This window comes from Megalops cyprinoides, chromosome 4 (genome assembly GCF_013368585.1).
Source record: "Megalops cyprinoides isolate fMegCyp1 chromosome 4, fMegCyp1.pri, whole genome shotgun sequence".
Taxonomy (NCBI): Eukaryota; Metazoa; Chordata; class Actinopteri; order Elopiformes; family Megalopidae; genus Megalops; species Megalops cyprinoides.
In genome coordinates this window covers 33,960,812-33,986,649 of record NC_050586.1, presented here as the reverse complement: position 1 = coordinate 33,986,649, position 25,838 = coordinate 33,960,812, and the positions used below count along the sequence as shown (strand labels likewise).

The following is a 25,838-nucleotide window of genomic DNA, read 5'->3' as shown; positions in this document are numbered from 1 at the left end:
AACAGCTTTTTAAATTTGCTGACACTTTAAACCTAAATATTTTTTTTCTAGCGCTGTGTAACACAGGGCTAGAGAAATATATAAAAATATAGATTTGTTAATACTAGACAACAGTATGTTCCCACACAATTTTATTCCAGTGGTATAATAACACAACGAAAGCAAATTAAAACGATATGTTTCTCTTCTAGGAGTAGCTCTGTAACTACTGGTCACCCGCGCCAACAGAAGCTGAGAGCGGAGCGCATCTTAACCATTCTCATTGCTATGTGGTCCATCCCCTAAACGTGACGCTAAAACGTGCAACATTACCTCAGACTGATCCAGCTTTTTCCATCGCCTGGATGCAGTTAGTCAGTTTCATTTGCGGCACACGGTGCAGAAGCCGGACCCAGCGCGTTCGAGGTTTGAATACGAAAGATGTTGAGAGGGACTCCAGTGCGTAAAAGCGGTTGCACTTTGGTTATGTGCATTCTGAACCGGCTATAACTTAAACCCTGCAATTTTTGAACGCCTTTTTCTTTTCTTGTGTTCTTTTATTTTTGTTATCATAGTTGACCATAATTGAGCTTATTTATTTTACCTGAGCACAGGTGTGATAGAAGCGCACGTGGCAGTGTTTATCCAAGGTAAGACGCTATTTATCTTCTTCGTAATCATGTGAAAAATTTAGTATTCTAATAGAAAGTGCAACTCAGATGAACACAATGTTGGGAATATTTTTTCCTCCCCTCGACGAACTGCCTGCACCGTCCACATAAATGCCAAAGAGAACATCGTGCTTACTGACGTGGAAACAAACTGGCTTCACATGCAGCTAAGTGATTTTTAACACAACATGTTCTGACATGTTTGTCTTTGGACTGTATAACCGACGGGAGTTTTATCTCATCTCTGCTAATTTTCCAGTTATATACAAAAATACGTTTGATATTTGCCGTCAAGCTGTAGTCAAATACTGTCACTGGTGCTGTTTTGCTACTTAAAAGTATGATGTTCTGAAGGTGAGCTCCAATAGGTGCTTCCAATTTTAGGTAAGTGTATTTGCCCATGGGATTAATGGATTAGCTTTAATAACAGGGGAAATCCAAGGCGAAAATCTTATTAGCCTCTTACTTTTAACTTATCCGCGAACAAAGGTAATGGTTGAGCATATTACTTGAAGTATTTTCTTCTCTTGTCACGGTTTTTCTTCTCTCACTGGCATCCTTGAATTGAATCAAGGTAGTTTCGATGAATTCAAAGAACAGTTGGCAATTTTAGGTTTAGCTGAACGATTCTGTACAGGTTTATCGCGACTTCATTGGACGGAAAAACTCCTGTCTGTGCGCATTTTTACATGCACTGTTAGTGCTTACCTGTGGTAAACAACATACGCGGCATTTCGGTCTTTTCTTAATTCCGCCCGTGACCTTCGGCTGTAAACGTTTAAGAAGAACTCTGAGGAATTTTTCGGCATCGTGCTCTTTGGTCTGAACTGTTGAATGTTGAGTCCCATGTTGAGCCGCTGTAACCTTGGGTTTATAGTTTGTGTGGATGGACACAAGATGCCTCTCAGTTTGTTCTTTATGGTACACCTCAGGGACTCCTTTGAGCCAGGGAGTAACCTCTGAACAATTTTACCATTGTTTTCTTAATCGTTTGTAAAATCATTAAGAATGAATTTATTATAACAGAGCTACTCCACCCATCTACAATGGCCAATTTACCGGTTAGTCTTAAGCAAGAACTTGTCCAATTGCTCTCATGATCTCTAAATATTCTCAGCTCTGGACTGCAAAGTCTATGTGTAAAAAAAAATGAGAACAATGACAATTCTTTCCCCCTGGGTTAATTAGGAGGTGCTGTCGCACTTCAAAATCAATGACACACATAGCTACGACAGCACTGAGATGCACAGACTCATACTGTGGACCAAAAAAGCTTGCTCAATCAAAGTTGGAACACCACACACACGCACTCACACACACACACACACACACACAAGCATCTCTGCAATATCCCCATAATACTATTTATAATTTAAGTTCATTCAGTGAATCAGTCTTCATGTTTTCGATCTGTCTGTGCTTCTCTTGAAGATGAGTGACCACACGGTTCTGACACCTTAACTGAAAGCTTCTGAAAGTGGGCTGATGCAGCGTTAGACTGCAGCAGCATTTTTGCTCGATTGTTTTGACTGTTTGACACAGTGCTAATACAAAACTGTCCACCCCAGCAGCAAAAGCATCTTAAATGAGTAAATCTGATGTAAGTGAATCTGGAAAACGTTAAACACTACCAAAATACAAAATCATCGCCAATGGTCAGTTTTAATAATTCAAGTATGTTATTGTAAATGCGTCATTGTAATCACACATTAAATGAATCCAAGATAATCTCAGAATATCAGTCTCTTTTAACTGAACGTGAGTGAGGGACATTTACAGTAAATGCGAACAAAACTAATACACAGGCACACTGTACCTAGACAGATCCTAACAATCACACATCCTGATGCCAGACCAGCCATTCCTGTTGCCAGTGATGCCAGTGAAGCTTTACTGTTGAGTCCCTCTTTAATTACTCCACACTTAATGCCCTTGAACATATTGCTATTGCAATGCATTTCCCCTGTCCTTAGTCCTCTGAAGTAGCACTGAAACGATTCATTTCATGCTGATGTTGTGCCTTTTCTACATTTGTAAAATTGTTGCTGTGCTTATTGAATAAATTCCCTGGAACATGTCATCGTCAGCAGTGGTGTTTCTTTGAATCTCCCTGTGGCGAATCTTGTTTTTGGCTCAGCCCATCCCTGCTAGAGCTATTTCCTGCTCAGCAGTGAGCCCACAGCCACCCATCCATTACGGTCATTTCCTTCCATCCTGAACACAGAAATACAGAATTGAATATGCAAATGATTTCATAACAGCTCTGCTGGAAGCAGGTTTTCACCAACTGTTGTGGTATTTCACGTAAGTGCAAGCAGTGTCACCCACTACATACTGTTTACTTACTTATAGAAGATAACCAGCTCAATTGTTTCAATGCTATCATTGTTTCATCAAGTTTTGCTTTTTGGATGTGTAGGTGAGAACATGTGTCAGAACGTGAGAATTCTGGACTCTTGCAGTTGCAATCTTTTGAAAAAAAATTGTACGATAATCACCATCATCATCATAACTTCAGAAATAGATCACAGTTAACAGTGAGTTGTTTCTCACTTGTTTGCATATATAAGTGTTCTTTAGTTTGTTTTGCTCACTTTCAAAACCAAGAGAAGTGTGCATGTGAGTGTGTGTGTGTGTGTGAGTATGTGAGTGTGTGGGGTTGGGGATGAGAGAAGTATGAGTGTTATTCAAGTGTGATGTGTGTGTATGTGTGTGGGTGGGTATATGTTGCTGACTTTGAGTGACATTCAATTAATGTCTCTGTGTCTGACTAACAAGTCAACTGCTTATATTTCACAGTGCTGTCAGGGATCAGACAAACTGGAACCAATTGTTATTTTTCCAGATTTTTTATTATTATTATGGAAATGAATGCATGAACATATCTGAATAAGGACCACTTTAAGCATCAAAAATGACACCTCCAACAATGAGATGCCCATGTGTCATGCTATGGTTTCCTAGTGGGAATTTATGTTGAATGGAAGACTTTTTTCATGCTGTTATTCATTTGATGCTTATTAATTGTTATGTACGGGTCAATTACTTGATTGCATTATTCAGCTGTGCGATAAGGTTTTAATAAGGAGGTACGTTGGAAAGAATATGGACAAGGGACCATATGAAATGCAGCTCAATGCCAATCCATTCAAACAAATGTTAGAGAGATAAGCTGGTCAATATACAGGACCAAGTAAATGATCTTTAGTGATACCCAATAGAATCAAAATACATCAAAGGTCTTAAGTGAAACCCTTTGCCTGCAAACAGTTCTAATTGATAGATGAGTTTCTAATTGATACTGAACTGAAATTTCAGTCACTGTTACTTTCAGATGTTATCTTTTGTCAAAATCAACATTATACCCATTCTAAGATTGTGATGCCAATAAGAGGAATATCATTATGTCGGTATCTGTATGTATTGACAGTGTGTCTGTGTTCTTATGTAATATCTTTTTGTTCCTTCTCTGACAGAGCTTACCTTCCTATCAGTACATCATAGACTGTTTTGAGTTGATAAGGTGTTCAGAAAACAATGAATTAATTTAAAGAAGTAGACCTGACAGTGCTGATGCCTGGTGTCTGTGTCTGTCCTGTCATTTCTGGTGTGGAGGTAGGTGTGTGCCTTGCATGACTGAGATGTCTGATATGACTCAGAGTAATTGTTTTATGAGAGAACCGTAAGGATTGGCAACTCACAATAAGTGATGTAGCTTTGCTTTGCAGTTAAACTGTGTATACACACACACACGCACACACACACACACACACACACACACACACACACACACCACACACACACAAACAAACAAACAAAAAATGTGTGGCACAGTTTGCAATGTTCCATGTTATCCCATGCCTTGGATTATTTTGAAAAAAAAAAAAAATGTTAACAGGAGTATAAATCAAGGGCATAAATTATTTTGAACCATGAATATTACAAGATGTCATTAATAGACAGTAGTTTATTTCCTGATATATATATATAATACCCCTGAGAACAAATCCACAGTTACACCATCCACTTTTGCAGAAAATGACAGCACAATCATAAGGATGTGGGTCCATCAATGAAGTAGGTCAATTTGCGGCTTAAGTTTCTGGAGTGAACAAGGAGTTTACAGTTGTTTTGTTTACAGGGTGTCTGCATAGTGGATAGTGAGCATCGCAAGGTATTTTATACATGAGCACTCTCTTGCAGTCTAATAAAAAGAAACCAAGCAGAGATGTGCAACAAAACTTCAAGTTCTGACAGAGTTCTAATGTTTGCCGCCCTAAACAACTTCTTTGTTTTGTTTAGTTTTACTCTCTTACCATTGTCCACATCTGCTTCAAAAGCATAGACGTTAGAGGCAAGCAAAGTGTTACAACCAAAAAATTCAGGGTGACAGCGCTGTCAGAAATAGCAACCAACGTGGAGCCCAGTTTCTCCGAATCAGTAACCCAAAAGTAGCCTGCACTGTAAAAATTTACCAACAATATATATAGAGTTGAATTGGTATCCAACTATCCACTACTGACCAGTTTGACCTGCGTGTTAATGCATGTGTGATTGAAAATTTAAAACACAGCTAACAAGCAAGTGAATTTATAGCAATTTAGCTGGATAGCTAACTAGAAAAATCAGTTACATGGCTAACTAGCTACAGTAGCAAGCTGAATGTCAAGTAGCGAGTATCTGTGGCTTGCCGTATTGCCATCCACAAAGTTTTGGTCACATTAGCACTGTGATGAAATACAGTGCTGTGATGAAATACAGAAAGAAAAGACTGAAAAAACACATGCTGTAATATGGTTGATCACAAATGTCCTTGGGAAAAGCAAGAAAACAAACTGCTTACCATAGCATACCATACGTAAATATGCAAAAAATTAAGCTGGTCAGGGCCAGGACAGACCATTCTATTTAAAAAACACAGGACATTCACAGGAAGAAATCCATATCAAACACTGGATTTGCCTAATCATCTCTGTAACTGTATCGTTAGGCTTTTAGAACCAATTACACCCAATATAGGCTCTTGTATTAATTAAAGAAATTAGCTTGCATTAGCAAAACCCATTTAGATTGCACGCCCAGACTTTGGATAACATGAAGGTCATTTGACACAGACACACAAAAGGATCATCTGTTGCTGTCTGTAGATTTAGTGCAATGCCACACATGTGATGAGGAGCTGTAGGGAACCACATTCTCTTGTCAGGACTGCACAAGAAATAAAATGACATAATTCCTGGCTGTGTGTGTGTGTACATTATGAGAGAAAGAGAAAGATCACACATACATATTACCCTCCCAGTGTTTTTATATAACTATTTATAATAGAAAATCTAGTGGTTAAGATGTTATGATAACATTCAAGTTTACACTCATTTCATTCGGTGTTCACATGAAATTGAATATTGTGAGAGGAAAATGTGTAGTTTTGTAATTGTATTAATTAACATGTGTAAAAGGAGAGAGAACGCCAGCTTGTTAGTGAAGTGTTTGCCTCAACAGTGAGAGAACCGTGTGCTGTCGGAGCCAGACTGCAGGAGGCTGCTTTTATAAAAACTCATTTAACACCTGAGGCTTATGCAAGGCTAACAGTGAAATTAGGCCATCCCAAATTGGTGATACATATGACTTCCTACCAGTGGTGAGCTGTTGGGTTGTTTTCAGACCTAAAAATCACTAGCTCTAATTTGATGGCCTGATTGAAGCAACAACCTACATGAAGCTTTTTCCATTTTCCCAATGACAATTATACAGGAAATGATTACAGTGGCAACAACAGGCTGGCAGTAGTTACAAAAGTAAGGACAAAAAAATCCACATTCTCTGTGCTACTAGACACAGATCAACATGATTTTATCACAGATCAGAATGATTTATGATTTATAAAGGTTTTCCTGAGGCACTCATGACAGGAAGATAAAATGCATGTAATATCCTGTACTTCTTAAGGCTTTATGGTTGGATGTAAATGTCAGCCAACAGGAAGGAGGCTGAGGTGGTGTTGTAAATGATGAAAGAATATGGAGAAAATCATGCCTGACCATAGTTGTGACAGCAGTTTTATTGAGCCTCATAGGAGCTGACAACTGTCACGATAAGAGAACCAGATGTTTTGCCACATATAGCAGTGACCCTTTTTATTCATCACCATACCTTTGATGATGTGTCATGGGCATTGTAACAGGCAAATATGATATCACAGTTCAATAACATTCACCATCCAGCATTCAGTGACATTATATAATGGGTAGGAACAAATTTACAATTGCTGAAAGCTGGAAAAAAAAATGAGCTGAAATGTGACGTTCAGGCAGCAGATGGGATTTCTTAGCAGTTAAAATTTGAAATTGGTCAAAGAAAGAATTGGTAACAGTAATAGCTTCCTGGTGAAACAGTGAATGAGCTGGACATGCAGAGGTTGTTGGCAGGGGTTGGCATAGTTTGATACAGAAAAGCTAAATGCACCATTATCTTTGAAATTAAATTTAGCAATAATAGAGAAGCTTTGAATTTCAGCTGTTTCACAGGTGGTCGCTGTGTCCAAAGACTCAGCAGAGGCAAGGGAATTGCTTTCCTTGGGTGTGGATATTAAACTGGTTTGAAATCTTAAAATTGAAAACCAGCCCTATAAATTAAGTATGTCATCACCGCCTACTGTTGATCATCAGCTACTCACACTGGGGATTTCAGTGACGTACATAAATCGCTGTGGCTTTCCATTTCTACAATTTCACAACAATTTTTCAATTTCATTTTTTTTTTGAAGGAGGACAGCCATCAGAAGGCACAAGACCTTGACCATTCACATGTCATCCTTCTTTTTTTCCAGGTCTAAAATGAATCAAAGGTTGGATCCAAATGTATCGCTGGTGGAGGGTGAAAACTGGACTTTTCCAAACGCATCCCAGGAATACTTCAACCCGCCATACAACATCACGTACGTTGGATTTTACCTCCACCAGCCTCCTGTGGCTGCCATTTTCATCGTCTCCTACCTGCTGATTTTTCTGGTGTGCATGGTCGGAAATGGAGTGGTGTGCTTCATCGTGCTGCGCAGCAAGAACATGCGAACTGTCACCAACCTCTTCATTCTCAACCTCGCCGTCAGCGACCTGCTTGTCGGAATATTCTGCATGCCAACGACCCTTCTGGATAACATAATAACAGGTATGTGCAATGTTCCAGGTCTGTGTGCATGCTATATGTACATGGTGCTTCTGTCAAGGTGTGTTTGGTGTCTTTTCTTGAATGGAAATAAGGGCCACATTAAGCTCTAAGGTCTGTTCAGCTCAAAAGTATCTCCCAAAAGGGTATCTCTCTCAAAAGGGTCACCTTCCTACTTCTGCTCTACATCTATATATCAGTAAAGGTTTGGATTTGTGACATAATAGGCAAATATATAGAAAATGGTGTCAAGTATTACATGAAATGGCTTTAACAAACTTCAGCTAGGCTAAATGAAATATGTTACGATAACCTGTCTAGTGGCACATGAGATAATTAAGATGTGTCCAAGCCTAGAGGGCTCATGAGGTTGGAGCTTTTCCAGACTTCTGTGGCATGAAGCACCTTGACGTACAAGTGCACATACTGGGCAGGAGAGTCCATCTCTCTTGAATGCCAAACAGAGAGCCATTGTGTCCCATTGCTGAGGCCCTGTAATGACTGGGGCTGGGGGATTGAACTCACAATCCCTTGGGATCAGGACAGATCCTATAACTGCAAGAATTAATTTAAAATTCATATGTGTAATATGGTCTCTTCTTTGAGATCAGTTTTGTGACACATAAAATCTTACCTTTTTTCCCTTCTCCTAAATGAAGATACCATTTCAACAAATAACTCATTAGATGGAGAATAAATCTTGTCTTTTGAAATAGAACTACCACAGATTTTTAGCATAATGTTCAAAATGTTTTTCAACTATTATACTAAACAATAAATGATGACAATTATTCTGAAATTAAAAGTGTTTTTGTTTAAATATAATAAATTATTGAAATATGTCCTGACAGAGCTTGTTCTTTGTGCTTCAATCTGCATATATACATATGCATAATGTGCATTACGCCATTTACTTAAATGTGACTTTTTTACCTTAATGATGTTTCCTGAATCTCATTTTTCTGATGCACTGCTCTAAAAACATAAATAAGGCGCTGCTTCTTTAAGATGACATTTAGTACCTAAGAATTAGATTTGATACTTGTTTGTTGAATTACTTGACTGTAGTGAGATTGATATTTCACAGGGCCTACCTGGCTGACAGTCACAGATAGAGATGAATCTGAGGTTGAGGAGATCTCTTATGCAGACACGCATTTGAATTTCTGTGATAAGCAATATTCCGCCACACTTTATTTGCAATTTGTGTGCAGAAATTGAACGTGCACTCACTAGATCCTGGGAGCTGCCACCTATAGCACAGCACTTGTAGCCATGCAAGGATACATCCATCCTCTTGCCAGGAACAATGAAGTTTTGAAGAGCTCATCGACTCTGGTAGCTCCTAGACCCAAACAGTTTGCCATCAATTCTTCTGATCATTAGTGCCTTTTTGTATGCTGGCACTGCTGTGTCTTTTTCAGGCCCCTATTATATTTTATCAGCTATTTTCTGCATTGTTGCAGAGCAGAATTTATGCAAGTCCCATGAGTGAGCGTGTCTCTGTTCCCAAAATGAACAGCAGCTCAATATCAGGACACTCAGTTCTTCTCATTCAGTAATAATAATCAAATCAGCAAACAGAGAAGCATTGTCAGTGGGTAGTTAGGGTCATAACGTAATATGATGCAATGAATTTTTAACTTTAAACAAAATTTAAAGTGAAGACATGCACAGGTTATCATCAGAGGGAATTAAAATAAACTTACCTAACTGCTAAGTTGGAATGCTTGGGATTTTATTATGTTATTTTGATGTCCATGGTTTGTAAAGTTCTAATGGTGTAGTCACCATAATGAAAGGCCTAATAGTGGAAGGCCACAGCAAAGAAAATCGTTTTCAGAAAATATATAAAAATTAAATATCAAGCACTCTTTGTCTAACATGTTGCCATGTCAATGCAGTTGAGGTTACAGGATTAATTTTCTGTGAAGAAAGGTCAGTATGTCCTTCAAGAAGAATGCCAGGCATGTTGGTAAGACTTCACCTACTAATTACTTTTTGATGCTTTATACTGAAAATTAAATTAGTGGCGCTGTATCTCATCACCTTGTTCAGGTGGCTGGAGTTGTTGGAATTTCATGCTGTATTCACAGTAAAGTTGCCTCTGTGATTAATGGGTAATGCAATGTTATTTTCAGACACTAAACAATAAAATACACATTCAAAACTCAGCCTTTTAAGCTTTTTTTGTGTCTATCAATCAACAGATTCACCTGTGGTTTATTTATATCAACAGCTGAATTATTATACTTCCAAGGACAGAATGGCTTCAGAGTAATTGTTCTTGTTTTTCCACCTGTTTCTCTCCATTACATAACTCATCATGACAGTGTCTTCTTTGAATCTGAATCTTGGTGTGCAAATGGGAAATACTATGGAGGAATACTTGGTTTTCAAAAAATCTGTCTCTTGGACATGGCCAATATGCCCCCCAATAATTTTCTAGAACACTTTGTGCTTTGCTTGCTTGTATAACAATGTCATTCACCCCTAGGTAGTGCCCTGCTGGAATTGTGAATTAGCTGATATGCCTTTGTATCCCATGGTCAAGCCCTGGTAATGTGCAGGCTTACTGTGTTGTGGATACGTTTTAGACACTTGACTTAAATTTGTTTGCCTCTAAGGGCACAAAACAGGACCTTGTTATCTGGAATAAATGCTCTCAAGGTAATGGTGCAGTATAACCTTGAAGGAACAGTTGCCATGCAATAGTGTATGGTATCCATGCTTTGCTTCCTGTACTCTTATGTATTTTGTATGCAGCATTTTGCATGCCTTATTCAAATGTCCATGTGTCCTAAATTGCAGCGTATATATCCTAGGTGACAATCCAATTAAATTGCAAGGACAAAGCACCTACACACTCCTTATAATTAGAGTGCATGGTGAATACATATTAATGTGCATCACAGCAAGCCTATTCTCTGAAACCATCCATTTCAGAACCCTGAAATACCCCTAAACATACGTATATTGGGAAGGGTTATCATGCCACCCTTATAATCTGTACTTATCTGGGTCATTTGTTTAAACAGTGGTATACCAAACGGTGAATATTTGTTTATATGTTCTTAGCTATTTCTTTCTCATGTATAGGTTCATTTTATGACATCATTTTATATGCATATCAACATGTGCAGGCCTGCCTGGCATTGTGCGTACAGTGTGCACAATGCCAGACAGGGCTGCACATGTGCACAGAGAATATAAATAGATGTTCAAGCAAGCTATTTTTGTAACTGTTATAAGCAGTTTCCCTGCTTAGTTAAATAATAAGCCTTATGAATTTACATTATTGTTGAGTGGGTCACATGCCAGCATGGCCATATTGCATATAGCAATTGTACATAATTATAGATTTGCAAGGTGATTTGGTACAAAAAAATCTGAATATATATTGTCTTAATCACATCCTTCGTTGCCTTTACCCTTGGAACATCTTACAGTTGGTATTGAAAGCCTTTGATGGAGCTGGAAACTATTTCCATTTACTAGTTAGTTGTATTTACATGGTAGTCAATATATATATATATATATGCATGTATGTGCCATAAGGTTACAAGGTGGATGTTTGAACCAGACTGCTGCTGTTTAAGCGACTTTTTTTGCTTCATCCAGCTCTAATTTGCATTTAGAAGAGAGAAGAAATGAAGCCAATTCAATCAAGAATAGTAGTGCTCATTCAAATTCATAACACAGGTAACCAAGTCAAGAGACTTAAGCCTCTCAGAGTAGCCATTAGCTTCAATGGACGGAAATCTCTAAATACAGTTCCCATCGGAGCAACAGTTACTTACAACAATGCATTGTAATACAAAGAACAAATCCACTGACAGTCACAAGGCCACAGCGCTGTCCCACTGTCCCACTGGCTGTTGAACAAAGCTAGTTTTACTGATCCAGCAGACACCATTCGGATCAATACCAAATTTAACACACTGTTACATGTGTCACAACTTCGACAGCCTCTTTCTGAAAGAAAAAAAAAAAGAATGCCCACACAGGTAGATTTTTCATCTTTCTTATTTGTGTTCTGGAATGAATAAATGACCATGTAGCCTTCTTCTAAACATCCAATGCAGACGTGAGCAACACAAGTGTGTATCTCAGCTCATCAACCTCCTCGCATTTTCAAGCAGTTTTAAAAATAAATAAATGAAGACCAACAATTCCACAGATATGATTTCATCAACTTTACCCTGACACTGAACTCCAGCCAGTTTGCCCCAAATCCCCATCAGTACAAGTTTGTTAGTCTTTTAAAATAGAACAGGTGTGATCTTATTAGCATGAATAAGTACTATATTATTGATTTATTTAAATTAATTAATTTACTTTTGTTCATCTTTACTGTCTACTGTCTACTGTCTTTACAGGACTCCCTTTAAAATATATAGGCGAATAAATAGGCGAATACATACATAAGTATTGTGCTGGTCATTGAAAATGCAGATGGTGTCTCACTGCTCACCTCAGATTTGTTCCATCTATGCCAGATTGACAGGGTTTATATTTTCCTGCCAAGGTCAATCTTTTTCATTAATTTATTCAATGAAAACACACACACACACACACACACACACGTATACATTTATTGAATGATTTACTTAGCATTCTTATGCAGAGCACCCCACACAGCTCATGGCACAGGAGCAGCATGACCATTGGCAGAGAACAGCCAGAAACACAGTGAATGAAGTTCAGGCTGAAAAACACAACGTTAAAACATTGAGCACAAAACAGTTGTTCTTATGTAACTGTTATATAACATACAACAATGCGTGCTCATTAGGAGCAACATATCTGCATCATGCTAATGGGATAACAGGGTCAATTGAGGGTAATAGCAATAGCTAATTTGTGAATATGTACATGTACTATTATACATAACCAACTGTTCAAACCAATAAAAAAACACTGAAAAACTAATATTGAATGCACATTTATCATTTGAAACTGTTAAAATAATTCATATACACATGTTCCTTTTTAAAAAAAAAAAAATCAGTTTATGAATTTAAATTCTACACATCTTCAACCACAGTGGTATTGCTTGATCTCCCTGTTATTTATAATAAAGGTAGTCTTGGTGTGCTTGTTAAGTATTTAAATTGTCTAAGTATGTTTACAGTTGCTTGCAATTACTTCTAATTGCTTAATTTTCTATATCTACTACAGCAGATTGCTGTCTGAGTTGCAAGACGGTGACTAAGTCATTGTTGACTGTCAAAGTAGATAGCCCTAAGTGCATGCTGGGATGTAGTAATCTAGGGATTCTTGATTAGGTGTCATGTGAGATTGTCTCGAATGGCATGAAGATAAAACACACTTCAGAGTCAATGAAAGCTGAAAGTGAAAAATTGGTGGATCTTCAGTTACCAAAAAAAAAAAAAAAACATATTGTAATGAGACCTGCTGACATCTACCTCCACAGGTGTGATCTATATTCTTTGAATACATGTACCTACTTATAGCTTACATGGAGTTGAACCTAAAATGTGTTGCAGCTTCAGTGAGACTTTTTTGTACAATTTTATGTTATGCTTGATATGAAATTAACAGCAACGTCATCTTGTACATGCACTATAAGTACTGTAACAACAGCTAACAGGATAGCTTTTCCAGACAACAATTATGATCTGTGCAGTGGATAATACATAAATGTGTTTACGTCAGCAATAAATCAATAAATTTTTTATGCTACACATTTGGAGGCAATCATAAATCTGTAAAGCCCAACAGTCTTTGACTATTGACTCTGAGCGACGTTTAAGACAGCTAAAGATAACATTTGAATAATACAGAAAATATTCGTTCTGAATGAATGGACACTGATGAAATGAATGCAATAATCTTTTTCAGGAAAACCAAATTTTACATTTCTCGGGACAGCAGTGTTTTTCTACTCTTGGTGTGACTAGGTGTGGCCAGAGACCTAGGGCTATGACCATCAGTTTCCACATGTCTAACCTTAAATGTGCAAAACATGAGGTGTGCGAGGGCTATGAGACATTGTACATGTTTGAAATGGCAATGACAATGGCTAGCCACACCTGACACCTGACACACCTAGCCTTGAAACTATGTCAACAAAAGTGTTTTAACACATCTACAGACTAGGGCTGTATTGAATGTCATTTTCTGCCAATCGAATTTTAGCCAACCTTTTTCGAACGAAGCTTCGAATGTCTGTGACGTGACAACATCGCTTTGGCCCGTTGTTTCAGGATACTCTACTTTCTACTCAATAATATGAATAAAGAGATGATGAATATGAGAAAGTCACACTTTTTTTAAAGTTTAACACTCTTTAATAGACATTATTTAATAAACATACGAGCATCAACATAAAGAATCCAGTGTCTGACATGCAATAACTCATAGGCCTAATGAAAACTGATGTCTTGTAAACCTATTGTCTGCGCTAAACAAAGTTGCAAATAAATAAAATTCTTTAGGCCAAATAACAGAGATTGTTTAGTCAAAAAGTCATCGGCTATCTTACCAAAATGAAAAGTCCTTAAAGCCTGATAATAAAGTAACATTGCCACACTCAACAGTAACTGTCAAATATATTCCACGAATGTGGAAGTTGTGCCTAAAAAAATAACAGTCTGGACAAAAAAATAAGAACAAACACTCCATCTGGGAAGGAGGTTATGCTCTTGTTTATTCTTTCACCCGTTTAATGTTGTGGGCCAAGAACACAAGTTCGTTTACATTTTCTGGCATAAGTGAGCTTCTCGCTTTGCTGACAATGAATCCTGCTTTAGGAAAAATCCGCTGAAAATGCACCTAAACATTAATAAATAATACAGTGATTATCTGCACAGAAGGCTAAACTATTTAACTTAGGCATAACTAATGATCTTAATTTTAGACCTTAAATAAAGACCTTAATTTACTAAGATAGCCATTTTATGAATTCAGAAATAAACGTACACTTTTCAGATGGTTTCCCAAATGTGTTGTTGAGTACACGAGTTTTATCTTGCATATCTGGCTTTTTTATCATCATCAGTAAGCTTAAAATGCTTCAAAACCAGGGATTTTTTGGACTTTTTTTTTGTCCAGGACTGAGAATCACAAACAAACGTTATTCTTAGCTTCTGCGTGAATTTATGATGCCTTGATGGAGAGCAACACAAGGCTTCCATCACCTATTTCCCCAAAACTGAAAATTGTTTGTGTTAATTGTATTCTTAAATATTTGTGAAAATGTTCCATGGATCACTTGTTTAAATTACACACTACCTTACCAATAACACATCTATGATAATTAATTTCATTGCAAACATCTTAAGCATAATTGTGTTAAGTGCCTTAAGTCTTTAACTGTTTGAGCCATCTGAGTCACACCTATTTTAATTGTAAATAATTAAATACACGTGTGTCGCTGGAGTACAGTTCAGTTTTTGTTTGAGAAGTGTGGATGTCTGCTGTATGTGCTTGCCCAAGGCTGCTGTCTGTTGTCCTTTGTTGATTTTTTTTTTGTGTGTAAATTTTGCTTTTCTGTTCTTTTTGTGAAGTGTTGGCCAGTTTCTTCACAGAGAGCTAGATGTGCATGACATTTGTTATCTATTTAACCACAGTCTCTTAGATTTAAACAGTAGCCAGCTGCAGACAGGGAACAACACTGGCGCCGTTAGAGCAGTTGATAATGATCTCCAACCATTTTGCCAGATAGCTACATAAATTAGCTAGAGATCAGCAGAGCAAAATAGTACAACCTTCCCTCTGTGAGAATTACGTAAGTGGCAGATGAAACCCCGCTTGCAAAAGGGGAGGGGGAGATGTAAACAAATCCATAGGCCTGGTTTAGATGAGGATTTGACTAGGTTGAGTGTATGTAGCATTTTTGGCTGAACAAAGCAGTGATTAATGCAGTGATTAATCATGATTAATGCCTTCTCTTATTCAAAGACCTGGAAGATGCATAAATCCACACTGCAATCCCCGTTATCCTGAAAATAACACAGTGTTCTTGGTCCTGGCCACATAGGTGTTTCAGCTAGTGTCAGGGTATGTTGTGGGACCTCGCAAACTAAAGTCCCTCTCCTCATAAAACAGTGTGCCAGTGACAATATTTTGTGTAGCTAGCTGGTAAATTGTATAATGGAAACTGGAAACACTCTCCTTCTCATTCTTTATATGATGTGGTTCTGTGTGACATAGCTGAAAAGCAAGGGTAGGTGTTACCCTTCCATTTATGCAGTCAGCTCATTGCATCTGAAAATGCTGTTGCTAGCTAGATGGCATACAAAAGGTATTCATTTTATTATAATATATTACTGCTGTAGCGTTTGAAAGGTGCAAGCAGTCAATTCTGGTGCAGTAGCATTCATTATAATTAAAACTTTAGCTAGTTAGTGAGCTAGGCTATATTGAATATTGTCTATATACACCCTGAGTCATAAAAATAAAAATGACCTCTGGGAAATAACAGTGCACTCTGACACAGTTCTGAAACATAAAGTATGGTATGGACATGTTACAGGCTTGCTAGCCAGCTAGTGGTCTGAACTCCTAAAATAGCTCACTCGTTCAGACTCTAGAAAACCTCTTCCATATCATTGTCCAGGTGCTTCAACCAATGCCACAGCACAGACATGACTTCATTCCTGCTCACTAAATTTTAAAGTGACCATAAAGAACCAAATAGTGCAATTAATGTGGCTGGTACGTTACAGAAAAACACTTATGTATTGTCTGTTGTTTTTTTCTGTATTATTTATCTACCTGAAGACTAAAGACAAAAAGTTGAACCAAGTAAACTGATATGTTTTTCCTTTTTAAAACAAAAATATTTGGTACTGGCACCTTTAGCTTGTACTGTTTTATGCAGGCTTATCTCAGTTCCTCTGTGCTTTATTTTCTCAGACATATCTGCTTATTATGTGTAATTAAAGTAAATTTCTTGAGACTGCATTCTGCAATGAAGACTAGCAACTCCATTGGCCACCAGGGTCTGGGTACTGAGTTTTTTTTCCATTTATTCAGAGCGTGGAACTCACTCTGTACTACCCATTTATAGAAATATGCAGGTGTGTAATTTATCCCTGAATGCCAAAGAGTGAAAAACATGCAAAGTAGACATGGAAAACACTTTATAAGATCAGTGCCCTGTTTTTAAGGTATGCAGCCCCTTAGTTCCTATATTGTAAAGTGTTTTATGCACGGTTGTGTACTCTGCTTTGAGTGGCTGTTGAATGTTATGTGAGGTAGAGAAAAATAAATAATAAAAAACACAACCAAAACAGCTCACGAGGCCTCTGGCAGTTTCAAGCAGCATCATTTAAAAAAACAACCAGCTCACAGATACGGTTTTCTCAACTTCAACCTGATCCTTAACCCCAAGCCACTTTGGCCCAAATCCTCATCCATACAAGCCACTGTTCAGCTATTTTGGCTTCAAAGGCTAATACATTCTTTTCATCACAGACATGTCACTGACAATTTGGATCAAATTTAATCCAATTAAATTATATTATCTAACTTACAGTTGAAGATAAATTAGAGTACTTGTACTGAGGCAATTTACAAATTATGCTGTCTTGTCCCTGTCCTGTTGACTAATGTACTGTGTAGCGGTTTATAAGAATGTCTGAGGCAAATTGCTTAATAAAGTTGCATGATATACAATGGATCCCTCTCACTTACCTAAGATTTTAAAATTAAATGAATATTCCTAATGAAGCCAAGTATTAAATCTCATGTGTATCACGTTTCCATTTTTAATATTTCCCACATATGAAAACTATATATTGCATGTGGACAAAGCAAATTAAGCTCATACCAGGGATAAAGTTGGATAAAATTAATTGATTACCTAATGATATGCCAGTATAATTGTCTTTCTGTAACTGCTGTTATTACAGGGTAGGAGTGTGCCTGCTTCAACTCACCCTGAGCCAATTAGTTAGTTTAATGCAAACAGCCTCGAGGTGTCAGCAAAAACAACAAAACAAGTGTTGTACAGGTACTTCAAAGTGAAACTGCTGAACTTGTATTTGGAAGTTAAAGCAATTAAACACAAAATAGGTCTTGTTAATGAAGGAATTGTATTATTAATATGTTTTATGTGCTAAATCTGTGGGAACAAAACTTTGTGTATGAGGCGTTTTGTGTGAGGCACTCCTTACCCCCTTGTAATGGTTGTCAGTTGCTCTTATTTTTATTCACATCAGTCACATTTTCTATACGCCCAGTAAATCTGTTACCCTTCAAAATGTCACACCCCAAATGGGCTTTCCATACCCCCTGGAGGTCCATGCACTCTTCAGTTTTAACCATGGTGCTAAATGGTTGTGACTGAAAGTCAGAGATTAAACATTTAAAAGTTTTCAGCTCCTGTGCTTGAAAAATGTCTCCCCACAACAGTATTTAAATGCAAGTCATGCTGTTTGATTCATGCTAGTTTTGTTTCTTGTAATAAAAATAAATTAATCAAAACACCATAGCCCTCCATATGCTTTTAAAAAGGTGTGGAACATGATGAAGTATAAATGACACTTATACCATCCTGTACTGTACTGTAGTGTGCTGTACTGTACCGTAGATCATTTCACCAACATTTACAGTTTTTGCATTTGAATGTCTCATTTACATAGCATTCATAACTGTGAATGGAAATTTCTGCCTTTGAACAGCCTATTCACCATTAAAGTCATGTGTGTCTTTAAGTTTTTGAAATAATCATTGGAAAAAAATTTCCTCCAGAAAAATGTCTCCAGAAAAAAGACTGCCACATTGCACTATAGCTTTATGGGTAGAATTCACATTAATTTCAGTTATTTATATATGCATGAATACATTCAAGGGTGACATATTTTTATGGCATTAATATTAATTATGAGAAAATGAGAAATTTTACCCTTGCACAGTCTAGTTCATGTTTAGTACATGGTACATTTTTTTTTCATTTCAAATTTCCACATTGAGAGAATCTCAAAGGTGAAAAGAATCCATACTGTGTTCTCTTAAAAAATTCATTGTTCAGCATTTGTTAGTTTTTCTGCTCCTCCCAAATTAGGTCCCCCTGTTGCCCTAGATGAATAAAAAATAACATAGAGACCTATAGTAAAGGCAGTAATGAAACAATATTTCCTTGCAACTTTATATGAAAGTGACACTGTTCATGGTTTGAATATTCCCTTGTGTGGTACGGTGCTGTGTAATTACAATTTCATATTCTGTGTGGTCTGACAATTTCTCCTCAACTTTGGTTAACAAATTTTCTTCTGCACCATTTCCCATAAATTTCAATTACCTTATGAGGTTGCAGAGAGAAGAAAGAAACACTTTCTTGAATCACAAATGCAGACATTGTGTTGAAGATAGGTAGAAAGCAGTTTTATATTGTCTTGAGTGTTTCACACAACTCTAAGTGTATGCCTAATGTGCTCTTTCTTGGCAGGTTGGCCCTTTGGAAGTTTGGTGTGCAAAATGAGTGGGATGGTCCAAGGCATATCTGTGTCAGCATCCGTCTTTACTCTAGTTGCTATTGCTGTAGACAGGTAATTTCAAACTGAATTTCAGAATTTTTTGTTCCAGGTTCAGAGGGTTTTTTCCCCACTGTTTTTTTTTTCAGACTTAAAGTGAGCAATTCAGAATTTGGAACTACACAAATGGAAATCTGATTTGACATCAATAAATGTCAATTCACATAACCCTACAAAGACAGAAATGAGAACTCTCATTGAATGAGCAGAGTTGACACACAGCCATCTTGACATTTGACAATCCAAGGTTTTGTCCACTTGAGCAGAGTTATAATCATGGGGAAATAACAGAGAAAGATGAAGGATGAAGGACAATGAAATAAAGGACAGGAAAATGAAAATGACTTTGACAACAGGCAATGCCAACACAGCCTTGGTATATACGTGACACTGTACTGAAGAATTTATATAGCATTTTGGGGTTCTACACAAAGGGTCCCAAGTGACATTCAGACATTTTTGACTTCTGTGATTTCAAAATGTCATGTTATGTGATGTGAAAGGATCCGTACTGAAATTCAGTGAGGGCTGAGTATTGTGTCAGCACTGTGTCACTGCTTATAATATGGGTAACTGCTTAGCCATATCGTCTGTCTCACAGTAGAGAGCATTGTGAAAAGTAACTCTTCTCTGTGATAAACTATTGCTGCCTATTAGCTATAGACCGGATATTAATACTCCTCTTTCTCACATATCTTACAGAAATGCCTTGACCTACTTTTGTCTAGCCTAGTGCAAAAAGCCTCATGATATGGACACCATTCTCCATTAGGCTGACTGGGGAACACAGACATATACAGTTATATTCTTTTACTCTGTTACACTGTTATAAATTTATTATAATTTATTTATTATAATATAAAAAAGATTTTTTTCTCATCATTTCCAGGTTCAGATGCATCGTTTACCCATTCAAGCAAAAACTGACAATATCAACATCTACGCTAATCATTGTAATCATCTGGGTGCTGGCAATCTCAATCATGTGTCCCTCGGGAGTCATGCTACAAGTAACCAAGGAGCAAACCATCCGTGTATTCCTTGGGGATGGCAACAGAACGAACCCTTTTTACTGGTGCAGAGAAAATTGGCCGAACCAAGAAATGAGAAAGATTTACACCACTGTCCTGTTCGCCAACATCTACCTGGCTCCCCTTTCCTTGATCGTGATTATGTACGCGCGGATCGGCATCACGCTTTTCAAAACGGCAGTGCCTGTGGGAGGAAAACCTGGGCATGAGAACCGCCATACAGTCTCAAAGAAAAAGCAAAGGGTAATTAAGATGCTGCTTGTCGTTGCTTTGCTTTTCATCTTGTCCTGGTTGCCTCTTTGGACACTCATGATGTTGAGTGACTACGCCAGCCTCACCGAACACCAGTACAGGGTGATCAACATTTACATCTACCCCTTTGCTCACTGGCTGGCTTTCTTCAACAGTAGCGTCAACCCCATCATCTATGGCTTCTTCAACGAGAACTTCCGGAGAGGTTTCCAAGCAGCCTTCAAGTTCCAGCTGTGCTCAGCGGACATGGAGCGCAGAAAGACATACTCGCACAGGGTCCAGGGAAACGCTGTGCTCCCAGCCAACCTGCTGGTCTCCACAGAACCAGTGTCACTCAACAGCCTTGAGAACAACAGCTCTAAGAGGAACAACCATGTGAATGAGCAAGACTTGGTCATGGAAGACCTAGAAAAGGTATCGAGAAATAATGGTGAGGAAGGGAGTTTACTCTAACTGGAAATTCACACATACAGGCCAAACATATTCACTTAATCCAGGGTTGTATTCCGGTTGTAGTTAACCCATAATCTACACTAAAACTAACAATTCACTTTAGGGGGTCTTCTGTAAACAAAGGGAATATACCACTGAACTCAGTCATAAACAATCAGTCATAAACAGGGATCATGCGCAACAACAATTCATGTAAGATGTATGAATGTTTATAGATGATTATGTAGTAGGTATTTGTAGTCATGTTAATATCAGTTGCTGGCATTGTGTACCACATGTGAAGCCATGTGTGTCTACAGAAAGCCCTTGAAGTTACAATGTGTCATTCAAATTTATATAAATGAATGAGAGAGAGAGGGCATGGGAGCACAAAGAATTGTATGTTCGCTGCTGTCTGTTAAATTTCCATTTCATTAAAGTAAAAGCAATTTTAAAATATCTCTCAGGATCATTTTCAAGTGCCAGTTAGTTTATTCTACTAGCTCTACATCAAAACCAATCCTGTCCGTTTATTAACATTATTGTTTGAAAAAATACCAAAGTGAACTAGAATGGGTTGACAAGCAGTTTGGAATTTAAAGAACCTTTCTTTAGTATGTTGTTTGTAAATTTAACACCCTTTTAGTCAAGTGTCTCTAGAAACTGTGGTTGAAAATCTTAGCATTTAGCATCACAGCATGCCTTTTTTGCCTTTTTAGAATCACATGTTAATCCCTATATAATACCACTAGCAAAAATAGTTTGAAAGCATGTATTTCACTATCATTTTGAAAGAAATTACATTCTGTATATTGTATGCCTTTGGAGAGTGCAGGAAAGTTTTATTTGTTAAACAATACCACTAAAGTGCAATTTACCTTACTTGTACCGTATAAAAAGGTTTACAGCATATTTTTTACAGGAATATTTGTTTGCTATAAAAACACTGGATAATAACAATACAAATACAGTAATAATGATATATGGACTGAATAACACTATAAACCATGCCATACTCTCAGTGTGAGGGCTGCTAATTGGAAGAATGTACCATGATTCCAGTGTGAAATTTACAATTATTCACAAAATGGAACTTGGATTTAGTAGTCAGTGAGGATTATTACCTGCTTTTTTGTACACCTCTTACTACTCCAAACTCAAATGGTTTTATTACAAATATAGCAAATAAAGATATACATTTTACAAGGTAATATGGCCCATCTTTGTTAAGGAGATGGAACAGAAGTTGTAAAAAAAAAAAAAATCAATGATAATATTTCCAGGACTACCAATTTCATATGATTCCAAAGGAAAGATGTGATTTCTCCTAGAAACAAACAAAAAAAGAAGAAGAATCATATTTATTTATTTTAAAAACAACAGAAATTGTGTGTAAAATGGACTATTCCAGAGTATGACGAACCACTCCTACTCATGCTAGTCAAGTTAGTCAAGCCAGTTTCTGTCTATGGCCACACACAATGGTACTCTATTAGTTTTGATGTAAACAAATACAATTTGAATGAATGCAGTGAAATGAGAAACAGCAGGAATGCCCTATTTTCCTGTGATAAAAAGCACAACTGCCTGGGAATGAACAAAAGAATGACAGTATTTGTAGTGGGAGATAGCATATTACAATATGCAAACAATATATATGTGTGGTATGCCTATTGACAGAGTGATTGGAGCTATTAGATACTTGCTTTGCTATGATGATGACATGACAATATATTTGTTTACATGTGATGTTACAATGAGATTGTGCAAACTAACAAACAAGGTATACAAACATTATGCAAAAAATAGCTACATTTTCTTTTGAAATCTTCACCTACAGTATATAAAGGGTTATATAATATTCAAATAAGCTCAGCTTTCAGACAAACATTGTTTGTATAGTCTGTGATTTATAGCTTTATAGCTGAACACAAGATACAATGACAAGGCATGTGGAATGATTCACATGGAAAAATCAGCATTCATTCATCTTTAGTCACCTTTAAAACTTTCAAATATTTATATTTTAATAGAAATAAACTCTTCAAACATATCCTGATGTGCTGCTTCTTTGGTAAATTGTTAATGTACGCTCTCTCTCTCTGAAGCACCTGTAGGTAACCTGTTGTTTGGGCAGGATCAGACAATTCTGTAGATATGCACTTACATAGTGCTTTAGAAAACTATCAAAGGCAGCAAGAAAAATTTCAGCCAATTTTGTTCACCTGCGATAGAGTTAAATCCTATACAATCAGACTCTAGCTTTTCCACCACATAATGTTAGCAAGTATTTATCTCATGCTTACTTTTTATTCAGTAACAGTATACTGCTTTTGGCAGAAAGCATGAATCACATGGCTGTATATCCCCTTCGGTGTACAATTAATCAAAACAGGATTGATTTTGAATGGTTCATCTATTCAAAGAGAAAAATGTAAAAACAGAGTATTTATAAACTGTAGCTGGAACTTGCTTAATTGGCATTACAGTTGCAGTTTCCTTAAGGGAAGTGAATGTTGTTTTGCAGCTGGCCATGTTTGTAAATGGCAGCTGTACCTTATGTGGAACATAAAAAAATCTTTGATTTTTAAGCCTTCAATCTTGCCAATGTGACTACTTCCTTAACCGCAGATCACTTACTGTAGTAACATGACTAAAATTAAGGCCACAGGAAGGATTTTAAGAAAACTGTCTTTTAAAGCTACATAATAATTACATATATATATATATATATAAAATTAGTTGTGATTGTAGCTTTAAAAGACAGTTTTCCTAAAATCCTTCCTGTGGCCTTAATTTTAGTCATGTTACTACAGTAAGTGATCTGCGGTTAAGGAAGTAGTCACATGGTCTTCTTGAGTTCAATAAGGCCATGACACAAAAGTACCTTTATGGAAATGATTGTAAACACAGCTTGTGTGCCTTGTGAGATGACAAGGCAACATCATTATTCTTAAACCTGTTGGTGAAGTAATGGCGAGTGATGTTTTTTAGTTTATAAGTTATTAGTTTATAAGTTATTTTTTATTATACAGGTTATGAGTTATGTATTTTAACGGTACATTTGCCTATATGTGTGTGTGTGTGTGTGTGTGTGTGTGTATTTAAAAGTTGAATTAATGCAACAGTTGCATTCCCGGAACTGAAATTACAGCAAACAATTTTCTGTCAAATATACCTGGCATTCTCTTAATTCTTTCAAGCACTATGCTACAGCTCATACAATGTCTAAATACATGCTTACCTGGAAGTTCTATTTTCACAAACTTCTTAAGTAATTGGTGAAAACCAATCATCAAGGCTGCAGGTTTCATTTAATCATCGGGGGGGGGGGAATAAATCTTCCCTTGACCACCAAACACAGACACAACAAGCATCATCTTGTATTTCTTTGAACTGTTTTGATACTTTGATTCATAGCTTGTGTCTCAGAGGAGGAAATGTCTTTGACTGAGGCAAAGTCAATTTATTTCTTGCACAAGGAGTAAGTGTATTAAAATTGGCATGAGTCTGGAGTGCCGCATTTGAGTTGACCAGAGAAACATCAGGTTTTCTGTTTTACAGAAATAATGACAATGGTATAGAGATTGCATGTATGTGGCACTTTATACTTTTGGATCATCCTTCCAGACATACCTTTCTACCTGTTCATTTAAATTGGGCACAAAGATGCCCATATGTACACATCACTAAATCTCACAAACATGAGTGTGCAGAATACACATGAATGGTTTACTGTACACATAAAAATTGTATTACAAAGTTAAAGGTCATGCAGCCTGTGTCTTAGATATCAGATGCCATATATGGACTATTTAGCCAGCTAGAGTTTAGAAATGTTATGTGGCTGTAAACTAAACCATAATCCATGCGCAGAAGAAGCCATTGGGAGAGTTTGACATATGATAAATTGTGTTGATCAGCTATATTGAAAAATTCTGTGACCTCAAAACAAATCAGCAGGGACTGAGAGCTGCTGTCACTAGAAATACCAGTATCAATTAACGCAGTTGTATCATAACTGCAAAAACAGCAGAAACCACATTGAAATTTCACACTCACCAGATCTGTCATCTTAGGATAGATGTCATATGGTATAAATTCCCAGCAAGAAACAGAACAAATGCTACTTATATTTTCAAAAGTCAAGAGACTGTGGCAGTTTCCAGAAGTCGTGAACACTATCAGCGGGGAGATGAGTCAGAATCTAGACCATATTTATTTATTTCAGTGTTGAATCAGAGCAGGTATTTTCTTCTCTTCACTGGTTATATTGACACACCTATTTTCAAGTCGATGCATGATTACTCCTTCCATACGTAGATGCTTCATTTACATTTGTTTTCCCATTACAAACAGCAATGACAGCCACGCACAAATAGTGGGATAAATGCTTTTCATTTATCTGTCAGCACTACAACAGTACTGTGTAATCTCTGATTCTTTCCTTCACAAATCATCTGAAAGGAGAAGAATGGTCATTGTTTGAATGTAAAATAGTCGTGGTAAAATGCACACACACACAAACACACACACACACACACACAAACACATAACGATGAAATGAATGATTTATTTTTTCCATCTATCTTGGCAGGTTATTTACGACCTATGAGAAGAAAAGACGATGAAGGTTAAGGTTTTTAGAGGAAAAACCATTTCCGCCATTGTGGGCATCCATTGAAAGTCAAACAGACTACAGTGCCTCTGAACAAGCCACACATTTGCAAGCCACTCCATTTGCTTACATGTGAGAAAATGGTAAAACTGAACATTTCCCTAAATGCTCTCTGGGTGGTTCAAAC

General features: G+C 37.1%; 1 protein-coding gene across 1 annotated transcript; it reads left to right on the top strand.

Annotated features, from left to right (window-relative positions):
• Window positions 1-553: 553 nt before the first annotated feature.
• Window positions 554-25,838, top strand: npffr2a (neuropeptide FF receptor 2a). Its single transcript, XM_036527297.1, has 5 exons — window positions 554-629; window positions 7,480-7,817; window positions 19,234-19,333; window positions 20,208-21,031; window positions 25,631-25,838. Exons 2-5 carry the CDS (start codon window positions 7,487-7,489, stop codon window positions 25,669-25,671), a joined length of 1,296 nt encoding a protein of 431 aa, XP_036383190.1. The 5' UTR covers window positions 554-629; window positions 7,480-7,486; the 3' UTR covers window positions 25,672-25,838.

Bases quoted from the DNA above. Each gene is read 5' to 3' on its own strand.
- npffr2a (XM_036527297.1), top strand. From the start codon at position 7,487: ATGAATCAAAGGTTGGATCCAAATGTATCGCTGGTGGAGGGTGAAAAC. The intron at 19,334-20,207 runs GTAATTTCAAAC...CATCATTTCCAG, and splicing joins GTTGCTATTGCTGTAGACAG to GTTCAGATGCATCGTTTACC. The intron at 21,032-25,630 runs GTGAGGAAGGGA...CTATCTTGGCAG, and splicing joins AAAGGTATCGAGAAATAATG to GTTATTTACGACCTATGAGA.